Below are 27,125 nucleotides of genomic sequence, written 5' to 3' on the forward strand. Positions count from 1 at the left end.
CCAGTCACTGCTCATCGCGCAAGTGCAGCACGGCTCTCCAGGAGCCACGTGAAACAGCCATCAAGCGGCTCCGGCGCAGCGTCAGACTTTGCTACTCCGCAACTTAGGCGCACAGCTGGGCACGCGCCGGCGCCAGTGCGTCTGCCGCAGCTATGACGTCCCTCCTCTGGAATGCTGCAGACCCAATTCTCTGCACACCCGTACTCCAACTGGATTGGATTTCCAATCCAATCCAATCCAATTTAATCTACTCCAAACCAATCCAATCCAATCCAATTCAATCCAATCCAATCTAATCCAAATTCGATCTAATCCAAGCCAAGCCAAGCCAGGTCGATCCAATCCAATGCTCCTCGCACTTGCGCACAACGGCCCTTCAAGGTCCACGCGAAACTGCTCAACCTCGGCCAGTGTAGCTTACGCTACAATATTCGCCGTTAGTGGGTTCTCTCTTAGGCCCACTTGATTCGTTGAAAGAGAATTTCCTGTCTACAGTACTCCACGTTGACTCCTTCAACGTCGTTAAGGACCGACATAAGTAAAAGCAATGTGTTCCACCATGTCTAGCTCTTCAGCAAATGGTATTGCGACCTTAACGCAAGCCTGATTTCGAGTTGAACTAGAGACAAAATTGAACAGGTCCATTCCATGGTTCTTATTTGTTGCAGAGTGAAATTTGTGTGAACTGGAGAGATGTGTACAACAGGCGAACGCTCGATACACTGGGCGCAAGAAACAGAAAAATAATGGCCTCGAGGGCCTCCTTTCAGTTTGAAGAAGGCTTTCTACATGGTCACCTAAATGCTTCTAGGTTACGGCCACTGCAGTGATGCGTGATCTATCGCCCGGGTATCTCTTGCGCACGAACGCTGACAGCATTTGTGTGGGTACGTGTACTCCTTCGGAACAAAGACCATAGCATTCTACTCCTATCCCAATGTCTCTACAATGAATTTTCCATTGTTCCGTGTCCCTACTAATATTTCTTGAACTATTCGAGTTTATTGTTTTAATTCGAAGATATTAAATGGCCTACGGAGCGATAAAGCCGGCGTTGGTCCTGGTGGAGTATTTCCAAGCGCATCGCTGCACAGTGCAGCACGTGACATGTGTCTGCACGCGATACAAAACGTCAAATAAACGAGGCCATAGGCTGCGCCCGAACCTAAAGCGAACTAAACATACCAAATTAACCATTTATAACAAAGACAACACAAAGAATTTTGTTGCTCCGTAATAAAAAAAAACAATTGAGTTTTGAAAAAAGTTTCACATTAAAAAATTAACGTAGACCCGCTGAGGCTCGAACTTCGGCCTTCAGTGCAAGTACCCAGAACTCTACGTCGAGGCCACAGAGCCCGAACTGCGGGTTTGTATTAGCAGCTCAATAGAACATCACGCGCAAGGACATCGCGCACGTCACCTGGGGCGCTGTGCAGCGAAGCGTTTGGAAACATGCGTCCTGGTATTTGTGTTCCCTCGTAATCCAAGAAATAGCTGCGACGTGTCTGCAACGCGTTTTGTGGCACATTCTTCGCAATAATAAACCGGAAGCATAGGACCACGCTTTTAAACAACGTCTGGGCCTGCGCAGAGTAATGTGAAAAGCGGTGAGTACAGCTGTGGCTGTGATTGCAGTGTTCGGCAGCATATCACGCGTGAGCCCCGCTCACCTCGCACGGGGACGCAGCAGCCACAATTACTTACAGCACAGGACTAAAAGGAGCTCTCAGCAGCCTTCAATGGGACATTGATGCCTTCCCATTATCAACCCATAAAACATGCTCAAGTGTCCTCCGATGTTTTATTATTTCTGTGCCGGTTACTTCGATTATTTTAGATTTCAGCGCACGTTAAAGTTCCCCAGGACCCGCCGCGGTGGCTCAGTGGCTAAGGCGTTGCGCTGCTGAGCACGAGGTCGCGGGTTCGATTCCCGGCTGCGGCGGCCGCTTTTCTGATGGAGGCGAAAAGCAAAAACGCCCGTGTGTACGAGATTTCGGCGCACGTTAAAGATCCCCAGGTGGTCAAAATTAATCCGGAGCCCTCCACTACGGCGTGCCTCATCGCCTGCGTTGCGTCGGCGCGTTAAACCCTACAATCAATCAATCAATTAAAGTTCCCCAGGGGGTCAAAATTAATCCGGAGCCCTCCACTACGGCGCGCCTCATCGCCTGCATTGCGTCGGCGCGTGAAAACCTACAATCAATAAATCGACTTTGATTAGTTTTCCCCAAGCAGCGCAATTAGGAATTGTTGAGGTGGAAATTGTTTTATAGATAGGCTTAAGATAAAGGTAAATATAAATCGTTTTACGGCGGCTGTTGCAAAAACTCATTGAACAGATGGCCGCTGAATGAACACATGTGAACAGATGAGCACTCACCAGTTTACCGAAATGGTTCGGTGGCAGCGGTTTTGTTGTATTCCAGATGTCTATGGGCGCGGCATGCGTGATGAGGTTCGAAAATGACAAGTGCCTGCGGAGGAAACAAAACACCGATAAGGATATCACACTAATGTGGTACGAACAGCGAAACACCTGTAGCGCCTAATACTCGACGTATTACGAAACTGGATTGTGAGGCGGGCTATGGAGGTGTCAGGTGGCACCCTTGTTGGGTTTGAACTATCTCCTACTCTAGTTTGTTCTTTGATCGAGAAAGTTAGTTTCCTCGCCCTTAACGTTACAACTATCATTCTTTTTTCCATGGCCCGCTGAGCCGACCTAAGATTGGTTTCAAGTTGTTTAGCAGCGCGCCAAATTTCCTCTCCATATGTCATCAGACTCATCACCGCCATGACGCATTCGTTGTATATTCTCGTTTTCAGTGATAGAGGTAGCTTACTTTTCTTTATCTGGGAGTGTTTTCCAAGTCCACCCAAGCATAGAGTTTCTTACTATATACACTAGAGGGGAATCTGGCGCTAGCGTCTATGCGGCTCACATCAAGACCGTCTGTGTAGCCATGGACCGTCATTATACCGCGCGCTCGCCGTAGTTTTGTCATTGTCTTGGATAGAAACGTTTTTGTGGCCCTATATTCGAATACAGTGCCACGAAAATGTAAACAATGGTTTGTTATTATATAAGTGAAAAATAGAACAGACTGTTTTAAAGTTAAGGAAAAAGGAAGTAAAGCGTATTTTTGCCGGAACGTTCATGCTACTATTCCGCAGACCAAGCTGGTAGTTGACAACAATGCTAATATTTTTTGGAGAAAACTCATTAGGTACACTTATTTTATTAATTTTACCATTATTTCAAATAATAAGTTGCTTGAAGAGCTTAGCAATGTTGTTGAGCGTGCCTATGAAACCGTCGCCTTCGTGGTGAACCGGTGCACCGACCGTCAGGTACAGTTTAAAAAATTGGTTGCTGAACGAATGGGTTTATACTTGAAGGAAAAAGAAAATGTGGTGCTAAACAGTCGTGGACGAAGACAAGGTAGGACGGCTACAGGCACCCGTATCTGTCGTATCTTGTCTTCGTCGAAGTACGTTAGTTTCTTTTTTTCCCGTCAGCTACGACTTTCACGGCGGCATATTACCCGCTCAGTCATACATTTCTTCGACTCCGGCATGAGCAACAAAGTTAAGTAGATCACGCACTGCCTGCTCTTTCACCGAACACGCAGTTGCCACAGCTCACGGCTACAACAGAACGGGGAGGATTTCGGCTACTTCGAAACTCGTAGACGTGTTAATGCACAGTGAAGAAAGCAAATACCAAACACCGCTTAAGAATTCAATTGTCATGCCAAGCCAAAGCCAGAAGCTGTGGTCTTAGCAAAATCCCCCACTGCGACATGGCTTCGCAGGCGCAGTTGTCTCTCTAGTATACTTACTAATAAACTGTAAGTACCCCAGCCCATACTTATTCGACCCTGGTTTCTGTCTTGTGGTTGGGATCAGCACAGACGACCTCACTGAAGTTGTTATAATCTTCTACTTGTTCTGGCGTTTCGTTACATGCGCTGGTGAGGGCTCTTTCGGCAGGTTTATGCATAATTACTTAGATTTACTCCTTTTTTATTCGCATTTTTTAAAAAGGATGTTCAAATATTGCCCCTTTTGAACAGTCCTAACATCTTCTTGATTATTTTTCTAACACGCTCTGAATACCGTATGCTGTGTTATTGAATACCTGGAAGTGCTTTCTGACCTTAGTGTTTTATGTACCCGGATTGGCCGGCAGTTCGGTTTTATATGCGACTAACAACGCAAAGTCGAAAGGCATCTCCGTGCTCACACGAGTTACGGTGCGGGTCAAAGCTTACAACGGAACTGAAGAATCATTGGAGCGTGCTTATACCGCTCGCAAAATGATAGGCACGACAATGTTAATTCCATCGGTGGTGCGCTAGAATAAAGTAAGGCCCACAATATTCTCCACTAACACTTACCGGGGTATCAGAACGGCAGGGGACAACTGTTAAGCAAAATAATTAGCCGGCAGATGTTTCTTCTCCTAGACACGAAGCCGCGGGCCAATGCTCTAGAACAAGCGGGGCCGTCTAAAAATGTTCTGTACAAAATTCCAACACGTTTCGAAAAGCTTCCGATTCGATGGTGTCGATTACCGGTATGCTTTCATAAAACGGCAGGCTTTATAAACAGCCGAGCTAGGGCGCATCAAGCTGCAAACATGAACCCTAAACCTTCTGTTTTACTGTTCGTGTTATAGCATGGACAGCTGAATGTGGCTGTTCCAAACAAGAGTTGGTTTTCTAGGAAGAGAAATTTCAGCGCATTTTAGGTGTGCATTTGCCGTTATTGGCCAGAAGAAATTAACGTGCGTTAATGTATAACTATCGCAGCGCGGCGCGCTCTCTCATGAAGTGCATGTTTACGTACAAATGTTTCGGTTCTGGTCGAACAGCAGCGCAAATTTAAATGACGTGTTGCAGTGCTACAGCGCATGCGCAGTGCTCACTTCAGTGCTTCGACTAAGCGGTCAGTGGGAACGTTGGCGTCGTAAGTAAACCCGATGGACAGCAGGTACTTGTCTTCCGAGCGCAGCTCCTTGCTCAGGATCTGCACGTAAACAGTCCAAGCTGGTGTCGCGTAACATCAACTTAACTTTGAATACATGTACAACGCGTAGGCATACCGGAAGCTCCTTACAAGCCGCAGAGATTTATGGCAAATCTGAGTACATAAAAAAGTAAAATCAATAAAAGTAAAACGCAATAAAATACTTCAACGTAACTCGACTGATTTTATGAAACATTTAGTCTCAGATGGGAAGTAAAAAAGAAAACGTGCACGGCGACCCCAGGTATAAGCAAAAAAATCTATAAACAGGCTCAACTGGTTCCCCTTGAAAAGGAACGAAGTGTTGTGCACCTGTTTCTATTACAAGAAGTTCTGTTGCGAAAGGATCGAGATGCTTGTTAAGGCACGGAGATGGAGGAGTTCGTTTTTTTAGAAACATTTGTGGCTGACTGAAATCAGTCCCTTTGACCAGTAAAAGGACGCTGCCAGAGTCATTTACAGTAGAGAAGCCTACTCCGTCTGTCGTGCTTATTTGAAGGTGGAATCGAAGTGTGGACGCGGCTTGCCTGCAGCATCTGGGTCCACATGGCCACGTTGTCGTCGGTGAAGTGCACCTTGTACACGTCGAACCCGTCGAAGTCGTAGTAACGCAGGAAGACGTGCACGTTGTTGGCGAACAGCCTCATGTTGTCCCCGCTCATACGCGCCCTCAGCTTCCGAAGAAGGTAGTCGGCGTCGAAGGACACGATGAAGGTCACGTTGCTCTCCCTCCGCATCTTCACGAAGCGCTCCAGCCGATCTGCCGCAGTGCGTGGCCAATAAATGGGGCATATGGGCGTCGATTAGATGCTTGACGACGCTGTTATTGTAAAGCGTGAGGTTGGGCCTTGTTGGCTCGTACGCGCAAAATCGCACTGCGAAAAATACCTAAAAGTGGGACGATGAAGAGGGGGAGACAGACGGGGCAGACCGCAGTACCAGTGTGTCTAGTATGTTTCTTACGAAACGCATTTCATTAGCGGCTGTTAGGCATGAAATTGCCTCAGCAGTGCTCAACAGATTCTCACGTTTTTGCGCATGCATGGGAGTGTGGGCAAGTTACAAAAGCATTTGCCAATTTGCGAGCCCCAAGAATAAAATTTCTAGTTTGCAAGTCGTAGGTTTCCAAGAGAGGGAATAGTGACAACTCGGGCACTATTCTTTTCGTTATTTCGGGCCTCACAGCCGTGGCATAAAGGGGGAATTCGGAGGAAACTTTTGTCACGGCTTGTTCATTTCGGCTCGGCTCTCAGCAGTGACACACACATGTATACGCATGGGAACATAAAATGTCGTTTCTGCCTAAGATTCGAGTCCAGGAATAGGGAGGTTCGGCTGAAGTGCCAAGTGAATTTGTTGCGAGAATTATTTATAGGGTTTGTTGCTGTCACGCAATAAAAACTTCCCTCTAAGATCCGCCCACGTGTCTTGTAGCATCGTGCTCACGATGGTGAGTGACCCAGAATGGAAAGATGCTACGTGCCACGTGCTGCGAATGCTGACTTCTCTCCTTGCTCGATAAGTCGGAAGTTTCATTTCCGTAATTCGCGCAATCGAACATTTCGTTTGGAGAGGCGAACGTCGCTTTTTTTCGCTAGTTAAACTTTTCGCAAACGCACTCATAATGTAAGCATACATGCCCTGCGCTCGTTGCGAAGGCACAAATGAAAGTCTTGTTTGTTCATTTAAAGAATAATTGCGTCCGCGTAAGCCTTGTCATCTTCTAGGATGGGCTGTTTAGAATTCCACGACACACTCCACGTAATCCGTAAATTCACGATGGGAGCACAGTTAATCCCACTCATACGTTAGTGAAATTGCTGGACTGGTCTTAAGTATTGACAGTTACGAAAGGAAATCTGCCCATTGTTACAGTTCAGTTACCTGCGCTAGGGCCGGCACATAATGTCGATGATGTTGGCTTTGTTGAACGGAAATGCGAGCGCCTCAAACCGTGTCAGAAGCATTTAACATACCCTTGGCTGCAAGCGAAGTTAACAACATGCTTGACAGAACTAGAGTCTCGCCCAGGAATGTTTGAGCTCCCATAACACCAGTTAATTCCGGGACGTTAACTTGTGACTGTATTTGCATACGCGGTAAAGTCTATAAATGTGGGCATGTGGGCCGTGTACACTTGAAAAACTGCACGGTGAAAGAAATTGCACATAAAAATAATTATTACTGCTTCTTGACACCCGACTCGCTACAAGCGTACACAAACAGCAGGTTTTATTTCTGACCCAACAAATTGAGCATGGGGCGAGAAACCAAAGTATGCGAGGAGATTTGAGGCATCTGTGCAGGTATACGACTAAATATTTTCTCTGGGGATGTGATCGCTAACATCTTAAGTTAGAAAAACAGGACTCGTGATTGATTGTATTGGCAAGTTTGGAACATGATAGGGATAAACGACTTTTTCCCTGCGCTTTGTACGCCAGTGCCGCCTACCTTGTACTTTTATAGCAGATTAAAGGGGCGCACACGTGATCAAAGAACAACCGCAAACGACCGGGCGAGAAAGTGTGTTCGTCACTTGTACAATGCGTACTCTACGCAAGCACTGCCTGAATGAATGCTCAAACAATTTGTGATTTGTTTGATTGATTGATTGATCGATTGATTGGTTGATTGCATAGGTCGGCAAAACAGAAAGAACTCACTCAAACTCAATCACAATTTTTTTCATTCACGCTGTACTCAATCAAACTCAGACTCAAAAAGTTCGTCTGTTCACAAAATCGCTCGTACTCACTCATCAAATACTCATTTGTAATCGTACTCACTTGTACTCAAACTCATTTGTCCTCACGAGTATTCATACTCAATCTGTACTCATGAGTACTGAATCTGTACTCATGAGTACTCACTCTGTACTCATGAGTACTCAATGAGTACTACTGCTCATGAGTACTACTCATGAGTAGTACTCATTCTGCACTCATGAGTACTACTCATTATGCACTCATGAGTACTCAATCTGTACTCATGAGTACTCAATTTGTATTACTCACGAATAATCAACTCATCTGCACTGTTAGCTAGGTCGTAGCTCGAATGAACAACTAAGTAGAAAAATAAATTGTTTAATTGATTAGAAAAACACAGGTTACACATAAATCAGGACAGAGGAAGAAAACGTCTGACGCGGTGCACAGTCGTTGGGCGACTTACTGCGCGAAGGCAAGTACTATGAGAAAGCGAAACGGAACGTAAGCACTCGCGTTTCATCTGGCGTCTCCTCTTGTTCTCAGGCCGGGTCGGGCTCAGGGGAGCTCGGGGCTTAACGGTGCAGCCGTGGCCGTAAACTGCGTTTTTCTGCGTGTCTTCGGGTGGGAGCTTTTGTCGTCCGTTTTCTTGTTTGCACTACTGTTTGCACTACTGTACTCAGGAGTGCATATACTCAAGAGTGCAAGCACTCGCAAAAACTGTATTCATGAGTATTGTACTCATGAGTGCTGTGTACTCATAAGTACTGTGTACTCATGAGTACTGTGTACTCATGAGTGCTGTGTACTCATGAGTACTCATACTCATGAGTACTCAAACTCATGAGTACTCATACTCATGAATACTGTACTCATGAGTACTCATACTTATGAGTAGTGTACTCATGAGTACTGTACTCACGAGTAGTGGACTTACCCCTGTACTCACTCGTCATCGTACTCACTGTTTTTTTCTGGGTGTGTGATCACTCATCATCGTACTCACTCGTGAGTTTGAGTACAAATGAGTGTACTCACGAGTGAGTACGCCGACCTATGGTTGATTGAAAGGTTAAACGTGCCGAAACTTTACCTAGGCTATTAGGCTTGCCGTAATGGAGGTAAACAAACTGTACTGTTGGGCTAGTTGGTAGTTCATTGTAAAACATGCTACAGCGCGAAACAAACGGACACAGAAAGACGACGGGACGAGCGCTGACTTCCAACTAAATTTAATGCGATGAACCTTGCACCTTTTATACACATTCTTCATGTTAACATAACTACAAAACATCCTAATCTCTAGTATTACACAACCATATCAGCACGCGTTCAATGCACTTGGCACAATCTATACAAACAACAATTCACGTCATGCGCAAAGTGCCGCACGTGTTCGAAAGGAAGTCTATCTTTTTTCGAGAACGCAATAGACGCCCGGCTTACACATTTACTGCCATGCCTTAAAATTTCGTGCGCTTCAATAATTTCCCGAGTAGTTTGATTACCGCTTCTACCTACCACCTCGCACATTTCAAACTGAGGTTTGCATCCACAAGATTGCAATGCATGGCCAAGAACCAATCGTTTCCTTTTTTGACATTGTTGTCGTGCTCCCTCAATCGGTCATTAAGGCATCTGTCAGTTTGACCGCCGTACACAGACCCACACTTCCTCGGGGGAATGCGATACAACACACGATCCACGCATGGGACGTACTGTGTACAATGCTTTACATGATACCCACAGTTGTTCGCACCTGTTTTTGTAGTTTCTTTGGCGAATTTCACCAGCTTGTGAGGAGCGCTAAGCGCTACCTTCACGTCTACACGGTTGGCGATCTTCGTTAAACCGTGAGACAAGCCGTGAATGTGCGGGACAACGGCAACCTTTTTCCTCTCACTCTGGTGAGCAGGCCCGTCATGCGCATCCTTACGATGGCAAGATTTCAGGCTCCTGAGGAGGCCTTCTGTCACCGATACGACCAGGTGGAGTGGGTAGCCAGCCGCTTGAATCCGACTGACCTGCTCGTCAAAGGCAGTTTGCACGGCATGGGGCACGACTTACTTAAGGCGTTCGAGACGCACAGCCTAACTATTCCCCTTTTTACCAGTTTGGAATGTGCAGAATGATACGGGAGAAGCGGCTTGTTGGCGCGAGGATTGTACCGCCAACGCACATGTTTCGCGTCTACATGTTTTTTTCGTAATGGAGGGCTCCAAGCTATTTTTGACTACCTTCGGGTGTTCAACGGGCGCATAAATCTCAAAATACGGGCGTTTTTTCTTTTTATCTCCGTCACAAAAGTAGCATCCATGGTCGGGATCAAACCCGCGTCTTTGGGCTCAGCAGCACAATGCCTTAGCCAAAGAGCCACCATGGTGGGTAGATGCTCGTACAAGCAGGTGTCCATGCTGTATTGCCATTTCCAGGACTAGACGAAGCCACAAATCATCACAGTTACCCGTGATTTGTCTAGCCGGACGATTAATTACCACAAACAAGGCGTGTGTGCGCATGCATAGACTTGGCGCGCTCACAGAAGTTGTTCGGGTAGAGGGCGAGGTCATCGGTGTTGTCGTCGAACACGAGCGCAGAGAATATATAGTGGGTGCACAGGTGGTCCGGGTACCGGTCTGCGTACCGGAACGGGAACCCGAACGACAGCCAGTACGAGTTGAAGTCCTCAGTGATGGCGCACACCAGCGACTTCTCGCCTGGAACTGCAACAGCGAGCAGCAGGCAATGCGCTCTGCAAAGTGTCCGCTGGGCAACGACTCCGGCAGTGCTGTCCGCTAAACAAAGGACGACTATTAGATGGTTTGCGGTGCGGGCGTTGCTCTTCTTCTTAGAACTGCGTTGGACGCTTGACTCAATGATAGTGAAAATTCTGCTAGCATAATAAATGAATATTTTTGTCGATTGATCTGCAACAGCACCGAAGGTATATAAGCAGGGCTACCGGAACTGACAGCTAGGTAGATGGAAGCTTAACCTTGCTTGGATTTTGTGGCTGAGGAAAACAAGACGGTTGCAGTTGACACACAAATAGTGAAAAAAAAAGTCATGGTGTCTTGCCCCAACCTTGCAATCTTAGCTGCTACAAATGGCGTTTTCAGCAATCCAAGAGCTCGAATGCAACGTGCCCCTTCTTACGGTTGGCACATAAAATTACGGCGGGTAAAATCTCTTTCCAAGGATATTTAGTCCCTTTAACAAGAATGCACCAGTTCTTACCTTTTTGCCTCGAGTATGGAAGTGGTTCTGAAAGAAAGAGTTTTAGATTTTTGAAGAGAGAGAATGCTTTTTTATTGAGGAACGTTTTTTGGTTGTAACTACTTCCAACGCGTTACTGTGTCTGGTCGTTGTGGCCACGTGGCAAAAGTGGCCAAACTCGCCACAAACACACACAGTGAGTGACAGTGCCCGCTCCTTGACAGTCGCACCCGGACTGTGAAGCGCATTAAGTTAAACCACTCTGACACCGGCGACGGCCTTGTAAACCGCGTATGAAGACGGCCTCGATACTAGCGATGATAGCATGCACGAATAAACTGCTTACTGTGAGATTTGCAATGGAGTTGCCATTTACAAAAAAAGAAGAGAGCAATCGACCATTTAATGAGAGGAGTTAATGTCTGGAATGCCCTTTAGTAAAGTTTGGTCGGGAGGAAAAAGTGATTTCGTCAGTTTTTATGCACAATGCACTTGCTCAAGCAGCGTAGTGGTTTCTGCAACATTCTTCGTTCTTCGCAAACTAAAATGCGGTAATGAATACGACAGATCAAATACATATGGTAAAAAATACAACGACATATCCTAACTTCTTTCACACGATTGCCGATGACACTGACTCAGTTCCGCATTCGTAAAACGCGCGGATACATTTTTAATTGAGAATGGCTATTCCGAATACTCCTGGAATTTCAACAGCAGGGCTGCTTATGCTTGGCCATGGCCCGTCTGCGTTCACCAAAAAATACCAAGAAGTACTTAGCGGACGTGACGCTGTGCCTCGTGGGGAGCGCCTGGCGCCGTCCAGGTTTTCGCGTGAGCTTGAGCCTCGTGAGAAGCGTGAAAAAGTACAAATAAAAAATATCGAGCGCAACTGAGCGCGAGCCTCGTAAGGAGCGCCCGGCATCGTCGAACTCGACCTTCGAGAACCCTCTTCCCAGCGTTCTTGCCGTCATCCTTCGCGTGCTGTTCTCATCGCCAGTTTACATGCGTTCGCGCCTTAGTGGGGTGCGCAGAGCAGCTCGCGCTACATTCGCCGAGTTCGTGAAACCGGTTGCTGCCGATTCTAGCACACGCTAAGGCGATCCACTTTCGGAAAAGGTGTGGAAGCCTGCAGACAAAACGTTTCGCGCGTGCCGATCACGAATACCCTTTAGCGGGCAAGTTCAGAAATCCGTGGGAGTTGCAACAGCATGGTCTCCGACGAAGGAATAGGTGCCGCCAGCTCTGGTGTTTCTCCAGCCTTGCACCACTAGTCGAAGCCGCGCAAACTTTGGTTGGCATTTAAGGCAACTACGGAAGCTCCGGAGGTTAAAAAAAATTCTGCAGGAATTCAAAGAATTGTCTACCAATGCGTTGCATTTTTATGCCGCCTGTCTTCAGTGTGAGTCCTTTACAGCCAAAGGTTTTGGATTTTCTAAATCCTGTTCAACCAATTATATCTATTTACGCTATTATAACGATTACAGGTGGGACTTTGGGTAAATCTTCATTATTGCGGAAATGCAGGGTGTTACACGGTTCACACGTTTCCATAATTTTTGTATATTTTTGTTATTTTCTAGTTTTTCAAAATTTCGTGCGACCAGAGTTCTCTCCATTTACGCTATTATAACGATTACAGGTGGGACTTTGGGTAAATCTTCATTATTGCGGAAATGCAGGGTGTTACGCGGTTCGCCACTTCCCGCATCTTTAATATTCTTTATTCTTTTAGTCTCTCAAAATTTCGTTCGACCAATTACTTGAATGTACGCTATTATAACGATTAATAGCGGAACTTTCGCAAAATCTGCATTATTGTGGAAATGCAGGGCGTTACACGGTTCACACGTTTCCATAATTTTTGTATATTTTTGTTATTTTCTAGTTTTTCAAAATTTCGTGCGACCAGAGTTCTCTCCATTTACGCTATTATAACGATTACAGGTGGGACTTTGGGTAAATCTTCATTATTGCGGAAATGCAGGGTGTTACGCGGTTCGCCACTTCCCGCATCTTTAATATTCTTTATTCTTTTAGTCTCTCAAAATTTCGTTCGACCAATTACTTGAATGTACGCTATTATAACGATTAATAGCGGAACTTTCGCAAAATCTGCATTATTGTGGAAATGCAGGGCGTTACACGGTTCACACGTTTCCATAATTTTTGTATATTTTTGTTATTTTCTAGTTTTTCAAAATTTCGTGCCACCAGAGTTCTCTCCATTTACGCTATTATAACGATTACAGGTGGGACTTTGGGTAAATCTTCATTATTGCGGAAATGCAGGGTGTTACGCGGTTCGCCACTTCCCGCATCTTTAATATTCTTTATTCTTTTAGTCTCTCAAAATTTCGTTCGACCAATTACTTGAATGTACGCTATTATAACGATTAATAGCGGAACTTTCGCAAAATCTGCATTATTGTGGAAATGCAGGGCGTTACACGGTTCACACGTTTCCATAATTTTTGTATATTTTTGTTATTTTCTAGTTTTTCAAAATTTCGTGCGACCAGAGTTCTCTCCATTTACGCTATTATAACGATTACAGGTGGGACTTTGGGTAAATCTTCATTATTGCGGAAATGCAGGGTGTTACGCGGTTCGCCACTTCCCGCATCTTTAATATTCTTTATTCTTTTAGTCTCTCAAAATTTCGTTCGACCAATTACTTGAATGTACGCTATTATAACGATTAATAGCGGAACTTTCGCAAAATCTGCATTATTGTGGAAATGCAGGGCGTTACACGGTTCACACGTTTCCATAATTTTTGTATATTTTTGTTATTTTCTAGTTTTTCAAAATTTCGTGCCACCAGAGTTCTCTCCATTTACGCTATTATAACGATTACAGGTGGGACTTTGGGTAAATCTTCATTATTGCGGAAATGCAGGGTGTTACGCGGTTCGCCACTTCCCGCATCTTTAATATTCTTTATTCTTTTAGTCTCTCAAAATTTCGTTCGACCAATTACTTGAATGTACGCTATTATAACGATTAATAGCGGAACTTTCGCAAAATCTGCATTATTGTGGAAATGCAGGGCGTTACACGGTTCACACGTTTCCATAATTTTTGTATATTTTTGTTATTTTCTAGTTTTTCAAAATTTCGTGCCACCAGAGTTCTCTCCATTTACGCTATTATAACGATTACAGGTGGGACTTTGGGTAAATCTTCATTATTGCGGAAATGCAGGGTGTTACGCGGTTCGCCACTTCCCGCATCTTTAATATTCTTTATTCTTTTAGTCTCTCAAAATTTCGTTCGACCAATTACTTGAATGTACGCTATTATAACGATTAATAGCGGAACTTTCGCAAAATCTGCATTATTGTGGAAATGCAGGGCGTTACACGGTTCACACGTTTCCATAATTTTTGTATATTTTTGTTATTTTCTAGTTTTTCAAAATTTCGTGCGACCAGAGTTCTCTCCATTTACGCTATTATAACGATTACAGGTGGGACTTTGGGTAAATCTTCATTATTGCGGAAATGCAGGGTGTTACGCGGTTCGCCACTTCCCGCATCTTTAATATTCTTTATTCTTTTAGTCTCTCAAAATTTCGTTCGACCAATTACTTGAATGTACGCTATTATAACGATTAATAGCGGAACTTTCGCAAAATCTGCATTATTGTGGAAATGCAGGGCGTTACACGGTTCACACGTTTCCATAATTTTTGTATATTTTTGTTATTTTCTAGTTTTTCAAAATTTCGTGCGACCAGAGTTCTCTCCATTTACGCTATTATAACGATTACAGGCGGAACTCCCGTGATATTTGCATTTCTGTAGAAATGCAGGGCGTTAACGGTCCTGGCTGTGGGGATACTCGGCAAAGAATGCTACCCATTAGTAACTTCGTGGCATCCACCAGCGCCATAAAGAAGAAACTAATTGATTGATTGATTGATTGATTGATTGATTGTAGGGTTTAACGCGCCGACGCAACGCAGGCGATGAGACGCGCCGTAGTGGAGGGCCCCGGGTTAATTTTGACCACCTGGGGATCTTTAACGTACGCCGAAATCTCGTACACACGGGCGTTTTTGCTTTTCGCCTCCATCAGAAAAGCGGCCCCCGCGGCCGGGAATTGAACCCGCGACCTCGTGCTCGGCAGCAGGACGCCTTAGCCACTGAGCCTTTACGCGGCGGGTTAAAGATGAAACTGCTGCGTTAAAATCCTTGCATAGTGTTTTATGCATTGAACAACGTTACGAACAAATTTTGCTGTGCACATTTTCCTTCTTGTCGGCGGGTTCGGAACCATTAATCAACGTTTTGTCATTACTGGCAAGCAAAGGGCTACAAATAACTCGGAAATTCACTGACGAAAACGTCAGTGCATGACACTTTGCTGGAGTTCGTGCACTGTAAGATATACGGGGCGTCCTAGGGAGATGATGGCAGACGAGCACTGTTAGAGCTAAAAGGGGTTAAGAGTCACCCATAAAAGCCGAATTTAATCGAGAACGTTCGAATTCGCGGCAGCATTAAAGCCATTGTCTGGCGAAATGTGACACAGCGATGGGTTTTCCCGGCGCAATGCTTCAACGTCTTGTGGCAGTTGAACTCTGCGGGAAAGCAGCCCAATCTAAAGTCGGATACATCGCGGCAAATATATATCCATTATTCTGCTTGGACCCCCTTCTAAGCAATGGTTTTCCTGCTTTAAATGATAATTTTCAGAGGAATATTTTGGACGTGTATCATGCCAAGGATGGACGGTGTGATAGAACTGTGTATACTTACTTCGCGACCTCTCCGTTATAGGGCCTCTCGACCTTCTCGTCCTTGGCTCTGGTTTGGGACAAGGGCACGGCAAATAAGAGGATTAGATACCTACGGAGTGGAACCGGGGATTAACATTACAGGCTTACGTATGCTGCCCAGGAGAGCACGTGCCATTCCTCGAAAATCAAAACTTCGATTTTAGAATGCGATTTCGAAAAACGAAGTCAGTGTCTTTGCTGCGTTCTGGAGAATCTCCTGCTACGCATATGGTGCTGACGCTCCGAATAGTGAATCTTCGCTGTGGGTGCACCCGAAGCGATTATTAGGGTTCATTCGAGCGCATCCCAGCAGTTGATTAAGCATGGTGAATAAAGTGCTTGGCCATCAGACAGTACAGCAATTAACTTGGGTTTTCCAAATAGCGTCCCCAAGACTTTCGACGCCGGGTGTACGTAACTCAGTCAGGCACAAAAGCTGTTTATTTGCCATGACGGGGAATGACAAAGCAAAATAACTAACGCGTCGCGCTCAGAAACCATATTTACAGTGAGTGCCACCTTTTCACTACATCTTGTTAAAGGAAAATTCGCAAATATCTCGGAGCGAGAAACTGTCCGACATTAGTTCTAGTGCCAAGAGGAGTGCGTTCATCGTGCTCGTGCGACGCACTCACGTGACACGGTGAAGCGCGAAGTCAGCGTAGCCGTAAGCGGCGCTTGAATGCAGCAAGTTTCCTGTGGTGAGCCGTATTATAATTATACCCTGGCCCGCTCTGGGGGATGTGATGTGCCTGTAATCTCTGGAACAGACGGCGCGCAACTTGGGCGCTGCTTCAACAGCGCTATACCCTTGTTCCCGGTGCCCCAGAAGTACGAACCGATGCATCGGGATAAACTTACAATGTGGCCTGTCAAGGGTAGCCTTCGGCTAAAGTTTAAACTTTTAATCAGGCTGTCTACAGAAAATTACGGAGTTCGCATGTTACATAAAGTGAATGCGTTAAAGAAAAAAATAGATTTTAGTTTTTAACGCGCCGAAACTACACACTGCTCCGGATTAATTTTGACCCCCTCGGAATCTTTAACGTGGGGCGAAATCTTGACACATGAGTGTCTTCGCTTTTCACCTCCACCTGAAAAGCAGCCAGGATATCCAGGATCGAACACGCGTCCTTCACCTCAAAAATGTACTAAAAGCAGCTCCAGTCCTCCACTCAAAGACAGGCGTGTCCTGAAAGACCCCTGCATCCTAGAAGAACTGATGCGGCATCGAGTTTAAAAGCAAAGAATTTAGGTTGAACAGTGGGTGATGTGGGCGAAGTAAGGTGTGTTGGTTATTTACGTTTTTTTTGTTGGGGGTGGGGAGCATTAACTAATTAATGCGTCCTTTTTTACGGCTCCTAGGAAATATACATGCTGCAGAGTTCACATTAAGAAGCAAGAAAAGAAATGTCACGCTTGACGTCCGGGAAAATTTTCGAAGTTCTGAGTTGGGTGCGCGTTTAAGACAGACATACTAAATGGGCGTTATCTTCATCCTACAGTTATTACGCGAATCGCGTATAATGTTCGCCCACGGTACCCGGAAAACAAAGGCGACCGACGGTTGGGATTCGGATGCCATGTTGGGTAGATTGTACGTCATGTGTGAAAGAGTTTTAAAGAGCTTCAGCTGGCGCATTCCGCAGAAAATAAAATACTAATACTAATAAAATAATTGTGGAATTGCTAAACATATCTAGGTATTAAGAGTACCGGTTGTACAAACAGTGCATTCGGAACAGAGGGCACAAGCCACGCAGACATTTCGGATTATGAAAAGCATTATGATTCCGGGTCAACTTTTGCGGCACATGTAGTGGAATATGTTGTAGCAGCACTTCACAAGACACATTAAGCGGTGAATAATTTTTGAATAGGTAAGAGAGACGCGCCTTATTCCGCCTGGAGATTAATCGTGGTAGTGTAAATTCAGAAGATAATCCAGAGTTATTATTACCGGCGAAGCGATGGTTAAAGATATAAATTTCTTGTATACCCTCTCAATGAGCATACACTTGGTTACACTTGCTATTCCAAACAACACGAGCATACTGCAGCTGCGGGGGACAAATAGTAGTCTAGAGCTCGACAAGAGAACTCAGTTTTTTTAACTCCTTCGATTATCCGGCAAACACCACCAAGGGATCGAAGAGCCCTGTGAGTAATTAACCGGATGGATGATGAGAAGCTCAGCTTGCTGTCAGAGTGGTCGATTAACCTGTGCTACAGGAGGTACCAAAACCGTTAATGTTATAGGGGAACAAGATGTCAGTTTTTCTTGTGTATGTCATTACCTCAGTTTTAGATGTATTGATAAAATGTTTGATGCAAGCGCACGAGTGCGAAAATGAAGAGATTGCTCTCTGGAAAGTAGAACAGCTTGCAGTGTTAGAAACAAATTTAAATGTTTTGACATCTTCCGCATATAACAGAAAATTACAATCTTTAATAATAATAATGTATTGATAAAATGTTTGATGCAACCGCACGAGTGCGAAAATGAAGAGATTGCTCTCTGGAAAGTAGAACAGCTTGCAGTGTTAGAAACAAATTTAAATGTTTTGACATCTTCCGCATATAAGAGAAAATTACAATCTTTAATAATAATAATAATAATAATAATAATAATAAGAATATAGTTGATTTGCCATCATACATGGTAGACACGAGGGCGGCGGGAATTCGCAAATCAGTAGGTACTCTAGCTAGATTAAACCCTCGCAAAGAGAAGTCCCTCTCTGGCTATATTTAAGGAGGAAGAGAAGACACAAGAGCAAAAAAAAAAAAACCACAAACGACAACGCAGAAGCAGCAACTTACTACGAGATGTAGTTGTCACAGTCGTCTCAGGTTCATTGATAATCTGGAGAGGTCCTGTTAAGAAAGAAGAACGGGTCTGACAACGAGCTACTGTGAAAGGTCAACATAGGCTTAGCAATGCGTCTGGTAACAATAAGTGCTCCAATCTTTCATTTCATCTGAGGTTCAACTCAATATCTTCGCATCACTACCTATGTCGCTTTCTAAATTCTCGTTCGTAGACTGTGCGACAGTTGGTACTTACTCTGGGTAGCCCACTCGGCCGGACTGGATCCTGTAACCATATTCCGAAAGAGAAAAGAGAAAAAAATGTACAGCAGTTAAATAGCAGTAGCTTCACCTATGTGTACTGTTAGCGCTGTGTCGTTTTTGTCTCTCTGTGCGTTTCTGTCTTAGTGTGCTTCAAGATGCTGTGACTCGCTGACTGAGTGATTGAATCATGACTCGGCCTAACTCAGTTCGTCCGCGAAGGCCCCAAGAAGAGTACGCTCCTTTACTGATGTAGGGACTGATCTCAGCGGGTTTATTTGGAGATTTTTAGCATTACGGGCATAAAAAAGGCTTCGGCAATATTTCTTACGCCCACTAGGTTATGCCCCTCGCCCATGCTCTAAACATCACATGTAGAAACCTCTTAAGACAAATTCCAGTAGTTTTACAACTTCCCGTCCTAACAAATTTAAATTCGTAATCAGTGGATTACAGAGTTTTGTAGATACCCCAATATCTCTTACTTCCTCCAAAATGTGCAATGAGTCAAAGTATTGCGTCTAAACGTTACTCACGCACATGTCCAATCATAAATCTCGAAATTTTTATGACGTTCACTCCTCACTACATCTAATAAAACGTGTCAATGAAGCGCGTTCTTATACTTTAACCCCCGAAATATTTTCATTTGGGTTCTTCATTCAAATATTACACAATATTGCCTACCGTGTGTACGAGATTTCGGCTCACGTTAAAGATCCCCAGGTGGTCAAAATTAATCCGGAGCCCTCCACTACGGCGCGCCTCATCGCCTGCGTTGCGTCGGCGCGTTAAACCCTACAATCAATCAATCAATCACAATATTGCCTAAAAACCAGCGTATGACTTTTGGAAGTTCCGCCCTCCAGAAGATTACCAGAACAATATGTCCGGCTAAGGCACCTACAGCATGATGAGTTTTTTTTTTTTTTTTCAAATTCGGTGTAGGGAATATCTCATCTTGAGAAAATCTGAGATTCTCCTACATTGCCCGCGATTCTTGCGATTTTAGCACTTCAGAAACACGTTGTTTTCGTACTGATTACGTCTTTCGAGGGCACTGATTTTGTGCTCCCCCCAAAAAAGAGACATTTCTCATTTGGACAAGTTATTTCAGCCTGAGCTAACCACAGCAACCATTCTGACGCGGCAGCCTTCAAACACAGAGCATCAGGGCTTGCCGCCAAAAACGGTCTTTAAACATGAACCACTTCATTCAGCTTATTACGTTAGAAGCGATGCACGCGATTCGCACAATAGACCAGAATATGTAAGAAGTCGCGGCGAACTTACCATTCAGGATCTCCGTAGCGAAGATGTCCTCGGTCACTTGAATGGGAATAACATCTTCCGTGGTCTGCCCAGTAGACCCAAAAGGACCCGTCACCAACCGTTCCGTAAGCGTAATCGTGTCCGTAGCTGTGACCGGAATGATGTCCTCCGTGCCCGTTGCTTCGGAGCTTGTCCCAAGCAGCTCCGTGACGTTTAGATCGTCGGTCACCAGTACTGGGAAAAGGCTTGAGACATTGACCTCGGCGTTCGTCGTCAATAGCTCCGTGACATTTTGGTCGTCGGTCACCAATACTGGGAAAAGGCTTGAGACATTGACCTCGGCGTTCGTCGTCAATAGCTCCGTGACATTGTGGTCGTCGGTCACCAATACTGGGAAAAGGCTTGAGACAGTGACCTCGGCGTTCGTCGTCAATAGCTCCGTGACATTGTGGTCGTCGGTCACCAACACCGGGAAAAGGCTCGAGACAGTGACCTCGGCGTCCGTCGCCAGTACGTCCGTGGAGTTTATTTGATCCGTCACATTGCCAACCTCCGAGACCTGAGCTCCGCTGCCGGTTTCAACGCTGGAACGGGCATCGTCCGCTGCTCTGCCTGCCCGTGCGGGAAGAGTCTCCTGAGTCTGCAGAGTTTCCGGCGTGACACCACTGGGTTTGTCCGGATTCGAAGGAAAGGCCTGTTTGGGCAGTGTAAAGAAAGCAAATATCGACCCGGCGAAGTAAATTGCAGACGAATTGGGGGACAGCCGACGGAATCCCGCTACCATTAAAAAAGGGCTCAGAGTTCTGACAGAATAATGCGACGACTAAATCGGTAATACTTAAAAAGTTACTTTGTTATGGAAACTTACTGTACAGCGTAATCGTTAAGATGAACTTTAAAAATGCAACCTGTTTGCAGGTTTAATGCCTAATTATTTACTTATCTGACCATTTCAGTGATTGATTGAATACGATGAAAACGGTCACTACAATTCGGGCAATATCCCTTCATTGACGCATGCTATCTGAGTCAAGGGGCAGAATTAAATGTAATATTAGGGTGACTAATCAGTGACGCCTTCGAATGAGCTGGATACGGACCTCACAGGAACGGACGACCGGTCGCTTGGAAGGGAGAAATGTTTATTATAAAATGACGAGAATGTAATTATGCACATATATTATTCACATCATGGTACGCATATGTAAATTGAAGAGCGACGGGCCCAATGAACAACAGGTATACCGAAAAATGTTCGCAAGAAAGCAGATATGAATCGAAAGAAAATTCACTGCCTGGGGAAAACACATAGTACTAAGCGAAGGTAAAAGCACGTAAACCGGAGTAGTCAACACCATTGTGACGAGTTAAGTAGTGCAACAACACAGAAGCATCCTGACACCCCTCACTTCTACCGCGTAATGCGTTGTTACTAACGGTCGAGGATCGGTATCTTTCCTTGCTGCAGCTTAATCAACGCGGGCACACCAAGCTTTAAACGTTTGTCTATGAAGCAACCCAATAAAACATGAATAGTGAAGCAGAATGCCCTTAAAATGACCTTGATATTTCTTCACCTGCCGAGCTCCCGTCTATTCCAAATTCGTCGCGTAGTGTACGACGACGTTGGTCCAGACGTGGACATCAGGCGGATAGACATTGGTTTATATGAGTCTCTAATGGGAGTCGGGATTTGAACACTTAACTGTTGAACGAAGTTGCCTCTCACACAATGCCCATTTCCTTAAAAAAATTTTCTGGTTGCATCATTGAAATAACTCTATCCCCGTATATTAATGTGCTAATTTTCGTCTCGTCGATGGCCGCTGTGCAGAGTTCGGTGTTTCAATTTCTTTTGCAAGGCGGTCCACCTTGATAAGTTCCTGCAGTTCGTTTAGGAGTTCGTTTATAATTGGTTGTCTTTTCTCTAGGATACTGTTGCACGATAAGCAATAGATGTGTAGGGTCGTGTCTTTGCATTACAATGTACAACTAGAGCCCGTACCGTGTAATGTTTGCATCAAATAGCACTTATAAGAAAACACAGCTAGCTTTACAGTAACCCCTGAGGTGTTTTGTTGGACATTTGGAAGAGTTAGCTTAACCAGGTTCCTTTATCGATCATGACATAATCAATCATATAGCCATAGCTTTCATTACAAAATTCACCATCATGATGGATGTTGCATTTCATGATGTCCACAATATCAGTAGAGCAGGGCGCTGGAAGGAAGTACCCGTGTTCTTCCTGCCAAGGGAAGTTGAAAGTTCTAGGTGCGGAGGTGAGAGAGCGACAATTTGGATGTACTATGGAGCAATGGTAGGTGAGAAAAATCTTTGGATAGCGCAAGAAACTGGGAGGCCCTAAGCTAGCGTTAATGGGACGCGACGTTAGCAACGCGTGTTGGTAGTTCTTAGACAGATTGTATTCTGTTGACGTGGCTCAACATTAGCCAAATATCGAAGCGCAGCAAAGACGAGGACAGAAATACAGAAGACGACACACAGAGCGCTAACTTCCAAATTAAATGACACAAAAACTTAAAGTTGGAAGTTAAAGTAGTAAATTAAAGTTGGAAATTAGAGTCGGAAGTTAGCGCTATGTGTGTCGTCTTCTGTGTTAGGACTGTCCTCGTCTTTCCTGCGCTTAGATACGTCACTATGTACCAACTCGCCCAAACCAATACTCTCCTCAACATTAGCGCTTCGTGGCCTCCGTACCAAACTACGTGCGATTAGTCGTGCTGGAGGAATTATACAATCATGACGTATTCTCGGGTAAAGGAAATTCGTCCACAAATTAGCGGGAAAAAGGTCGTACCGTTATCCTGCGCAAGGGGATTTGCACGGCGTCCGCGGAGCTAAACTGGTCGTACCCCTCGCTGGCTGTACGGCGTTCTGTGGTCTTGGTCGTTTTCAGCTCCCTTCCAGGCAACACGCGCAATCTGCGGGAGAAAGTGAATGTTAGCCTGGTGGCCCCACCACTTATTGGCAGTGTGGACGCGGCTGACCTTCTTGCCATTTCGTGCTCAGTGGGGGCTTGGCCGTTGGCCACTGGCGCCAGGGAAGAGATGTTCCTTGTAAGGTTGTCATTCTTGGTTCGTAGAGACTGCGGGGTTTTAGGAGTGCGCCCTGCGGAGCGGATGTGGAATAAAGTCACAGTCATGGTTTCATGCGCTCTAAAGCTGCTTGAAGTGTGATTAGCTTTGCACGTGACACTAACTTTTGAGGCGGCCAATTCCCCCAGTCCCTGGGAACGATACAGTTTTTATACGCTTCATGAACGGAACGGGAAATACAAATTTTATTAAAAGAAAATTTCGATTAAAAGTAAGATATAAAAATAAAAAATAGAAAATAAAAAATACACATAGAATCGGGAATTTAAAATTAATTTTTTAAATTTTAAAATAAAAATTTAAAATGCGAAAATTAGAAAAATTAAAAATTAAAAATTAAAAATTAAAAATTAAAAATTAAAAATTAAAAATTAAAAATTAAAAATTAAAAATTAAAAATTAAAAATTAAAAATACAATTGTAAGGCCCACGGTAGACTCGGAATAATTTAAACCCGGGTAATTCGAACCTTGGGTTAATTCAAACAAAATTCAAAATTATTGTTGGCCCGCTATGTTTTCAATGTATTTTAAAGCTGCTTAATTCAAACCGCTTCATAACTTCAATTCGGTTAATCCGTACTTTCTCTTGTCCTTGCCGAAAATGATCTACTGCATTTGCCGTACCCAGCTGCACATTTGCATCCTCATATCACTACCAGTCACGAATAAGTCGATTATCTTCTGCATACGCGTGTCAGAGCAATGGAGTGGCTGCGCTTGCTGGCATCGAAAACTTTCTTTTGAACTGTCATACGCAGCGCAGCAGTCATCCATCGCTTTGTTTTTCAAAGTATGTAGCACGTCAGCATTGCGTATGAATGCTGTATTATTAAATATATGTGACTGTTTCCTTACAACACAAGTAAGTACGTTTCCCGGAGTCATATTTTTGAGTTCTGATTACTCAAGAAATTCTGGGTCCCCTTCGAGATTGAATTAACGCGAGACTACTGAATTTTATTACGATCACAACGACATTAGTGTCCGTACGAAGTTAAAAGAATTAGTCGAGAATATGAGGAAAGCAGAAACCAGTGGCGAGTTATCAGCCACTCTTCAGCGATATCGTGAAGACGTAACGTCGATTTCTTTGTTCTGCTGGCGGCTAGAAATATCCCGGCCTTTGCATGGATGCCTCCAGTTCTGTTTTATCGGGTCACCTGAATGACGACTTTTTTTTAACAAATTGATAAACCTATTTATAGCGTGTCTTTTGCAACGCCGCTTGTAACGTTTGATACACCGAAATGTGAACTTTTTTCAATATTTATGAGTGTTTTGACGAAAAGAGCGTCATTCGAAACCCGAACGGAGTGAAGGGAGTTTACAAAAGACGGATCTCTCGATTAAAACAACGTTAGTTTATTTCGTCTTTATGCAACTCGCCGGAAGCAAGAAGGCCGTCGTATACCCACTACCGCGGCCAATAGGGATTACGACTAGAGGTACCTACACGATTTTTGGTTACGCGGATCCAGGCACAATTTGTATGAGAGAGAGAGAGAGAGAGAGAGAGAGAGAGAGAGAGAGGGAGACATAGAGAGAGAGAGAGAGAGAGAGAGAGAGAGAGAGAGAGGAGGGGGGGGGGGGGCAAACCAGTGAGGACTTTGGGAGGCTGCTCCCGGAAGTTCCTGGGGAGTAGTAAGAGTGGGCAGAGTGGGGTAGGGAGGCGTATTCCCAAACGCTGGGCTGCACAGCGCACCCACGTGACATGTCTGTTTGTGCGATGCAGAACGGTAATTAAACGTCGTCACTGGCTGCGCACCAATCCTAACGCGACCTAAAACATACCAAATCACTATTATTAACAAAAACAACCGGTACATTTCAGTTTAAAAAATAAAAATTAGATTTGAAAAAAAAAAAGAGAGCAGTGAAAAAAAAAGATTAAGAGAAAGCCCTGCTGGGGCTCTAACCCAAGCCTTCAGCGCCAGTACTCAGTACTCTACATCAAGGCCACACAGACCGAACGGAGGGCTAGTTTTAGCAGGCGCTCAAAAGAATAGCGCGCGCAGTGACATCACAAATGTCACGTGGGTGCTCTGCGCAGCGACGCGTTTGGAAACACGCCGCAGTGCGGCGTAGAAGTACGTAAAGGATCCTTTTTAAAGCTACAAAGCTACAAAAAGAGTCCCGGGGAAAATTGTAATTGTGCAATACAATTTTGTATTGTATTGTACAATTACAATAATATATTGCAAAGCATTATTGGAAAGGGGTATTTTAGCGATGAATACCCGGGAAGTGGCACGACACCTCTGAAGCCCAACTAGACCGCTCTATTTGTTTGTGTAATCGTATGATTACTAAAATAAAGACGGAATAAAATTATACAATGCAGGTGCTCTGGAGAACCTTGAGTCTGACCGCATCGAACTAAAATAAAGATGATTAATACATCCCGCCGGGAGGGCTACTTGGCTTACGTTACTACTTCTGGGTATTAAAGAGGTACAAAATATTACCAAAACACTGCCATGGCTTTACGCACCTTATAGTTAAGGGTTGCGGCCCTGGAAGCGGTTCGATTTATCGATATTTTACCAGCAAGCCCATGGCAATGCTTCAATTCTCTGCCCTCCGGGTACTATTATAATACGTTTCGACTCGTGTGAACCCGGGTTTTTTTGTTACAAGTAATAATATAACAAGCGGGAACTGATACCATGGTTTGTCGAGCTAGGCTCCTCGGTCGGCGAGGTCGCGGGCTCCGTGCCTGAAGAGAAGACAAGCGAAGGGGTGAGAGGAATTTTTCCGGTATGTGAAAAGCATAAATAGAGCTGCGAGTGTGGGGTGATCGCAGGTAGATGAAATATGCAGCAGACGAAGCAATTTCAGCGCCGTACTAACCTTCGACGATGCCGATTTCGGGCACATCGCCTGCCGTTAAACAAAGCGAGATATCACACAACGCACTGTCAAGTTTTGCTTCACTACAATAATCATTTCGCTCTGTAGTATAGAAAACCGCTGTCACCTTGATGAGCTGGATGGTGCACCAAAGGCAAACTTGTAATTAGGGGCATTTCTTGGCCTGTGAAAAAAGGAGCGCATTTTTGATTCATCCCAAGTATAGCTTACTTCAAGGTTGTACAGTTACGAAAAGAAAAACAACAAGGACAGCAAGTTCATAGAATTAATCGGAAAGGTTGACAAAAGTTGCATTGCGTGTTTAAATAGACTGAAAGCGGAAGGGGAGCTTACGCAAGAACTATACTGTATAAGTACGCCTGATCAAAAGAAACCATTTCGCCGTGCCTGTGCACAACCCAAACATGAATGAACTTTCGAGCGTTTTACCGAGTACACCGCAGTGACTTGGCCTATCAAGCATTAGACATTAGCTTGCAACTTGTAGGTAATACGCTGTTGTGTGAAGCGCATGTTCATCGGAAAGTAGGGAACATTCTTGTTATCTCTCATATGCCTTTTAGATTGGAAACGGTCTGAGGCAGCACAGAATCTCACAGAGGGACTACTTGGCATGAACACAAAGAAACCAACGGCAGAGGCATCCGTCTACGGGCGGCATTTTCCGCAATCTCAGTGGCTGTAAACTTCTGTGTATCTGCCCCTACGTTCGGACTGAGGATGTATCTAGCGCTCTAGAATATTTGGAAGACCAATATATGCATTCACCAACATACTCGGAGCGCCGGTATGCGTTTCTTTTTTCGCGGGTATACTGTTCCGTCGCCCCGTTTTGTTAGTCCAAGGAACGTGCAGCGCAGTATACATGAACGGTCACGTAAGCGAGTACCTTCTTCCTTTACAGCGGGTGGTTGCTCCGCTTCGACCATCTGAGCAGAGCCCCCCGCCCCCTTCCACCCAACCTGAATCCGGTGTTTCAACAATAGCAGGTTTTTCCCTGTCCGAAAGCGGGCAAGTACCGAAGGAGAAAGTGCGTTGCGGC

The 27,125-nt window shown here is 44.8% G+C and overlaps 1 protein-coding gene across 1 annotated transcript in view; it reads right to left on the reverse strand.

The window, feature by feature from the left end:
- The window catches only part of LOC144179963 (uncharacterized), a 36,385-nt gene extending 10,081 nt beyond the window's left edge, over positions 1-26,304 (reverse strand). The window contains exons 1-14 of the mRNA XM_077708378.1: positions 26,190-26,304; positions 26,063-26,092; positions 25,878-25,928; positions 23,103-23,223; positions 22,913-23,036; positions 20,113-20,785; positions 18,815-18,844; positions 18,571-18,624; positions 15,728-15,775; positions 10,983-11,009; positions 10,286-10,468; positions 5,562-5,794; positions 4,934-5,034; positions 2,384-2,477 (exon numbers count right to left, since the gene is read on the reverse strand). Coding sequence (XP_077564504.1) covers positions 2,384-2,477; positions 4,934-5,034; positions 5,562-5,794; positions 10,286-10,468; positions 10,983-11,009; positions 15,728-15,775; positions 18,571-18,624; positions 18,815-18,844; positions 20,113-20,785; positions 22,913-23,036; positions 23,103-23,223; positions 25,878-25,928; positions 26,063-26,092; positions 26,190-26,277 — 1,857 coding nt within the window. The 5' untranslated portion in view covers positions 26,278-26,304. The remainder of the gene's footprint in view (positions 1-2,383; positions 2,478-4,933; positions 5,035-5,561; positions 5,795-10,285; positions 10,469-10,982; positions 11,010-15,727; positions 15,776-18,570; positions 18,625-18,814; positions 18,845-20,112; positions 20,786-22,912; positions 23,037-23,102; positions 23,224-25,877; positions 25,929-26,062; positions 26,093-26,189) is intronic.
- Between the last annotated feature and the right edge of the window lie 821 nt (positions 26,305-27,125).

Source organism: Haemaphysalis longicornis, unplaced genomic scaffold (genome assembly GCF_048455015.1).
Source record: "Haemaphysalis longicornis isolate Haplotype H1 unplaced genomic scaffold, Haemaphysalis longicornis Haplotype H1 scaffold_4, whole genome shotgun sequence".
NCBI classification, from domain to species: Eukaryota; Metazoa; Arthropoda; class Arachnida; order Ixodida; family Ixodidae; genus Haemaphysalis; species Haemaphysalis longicornis.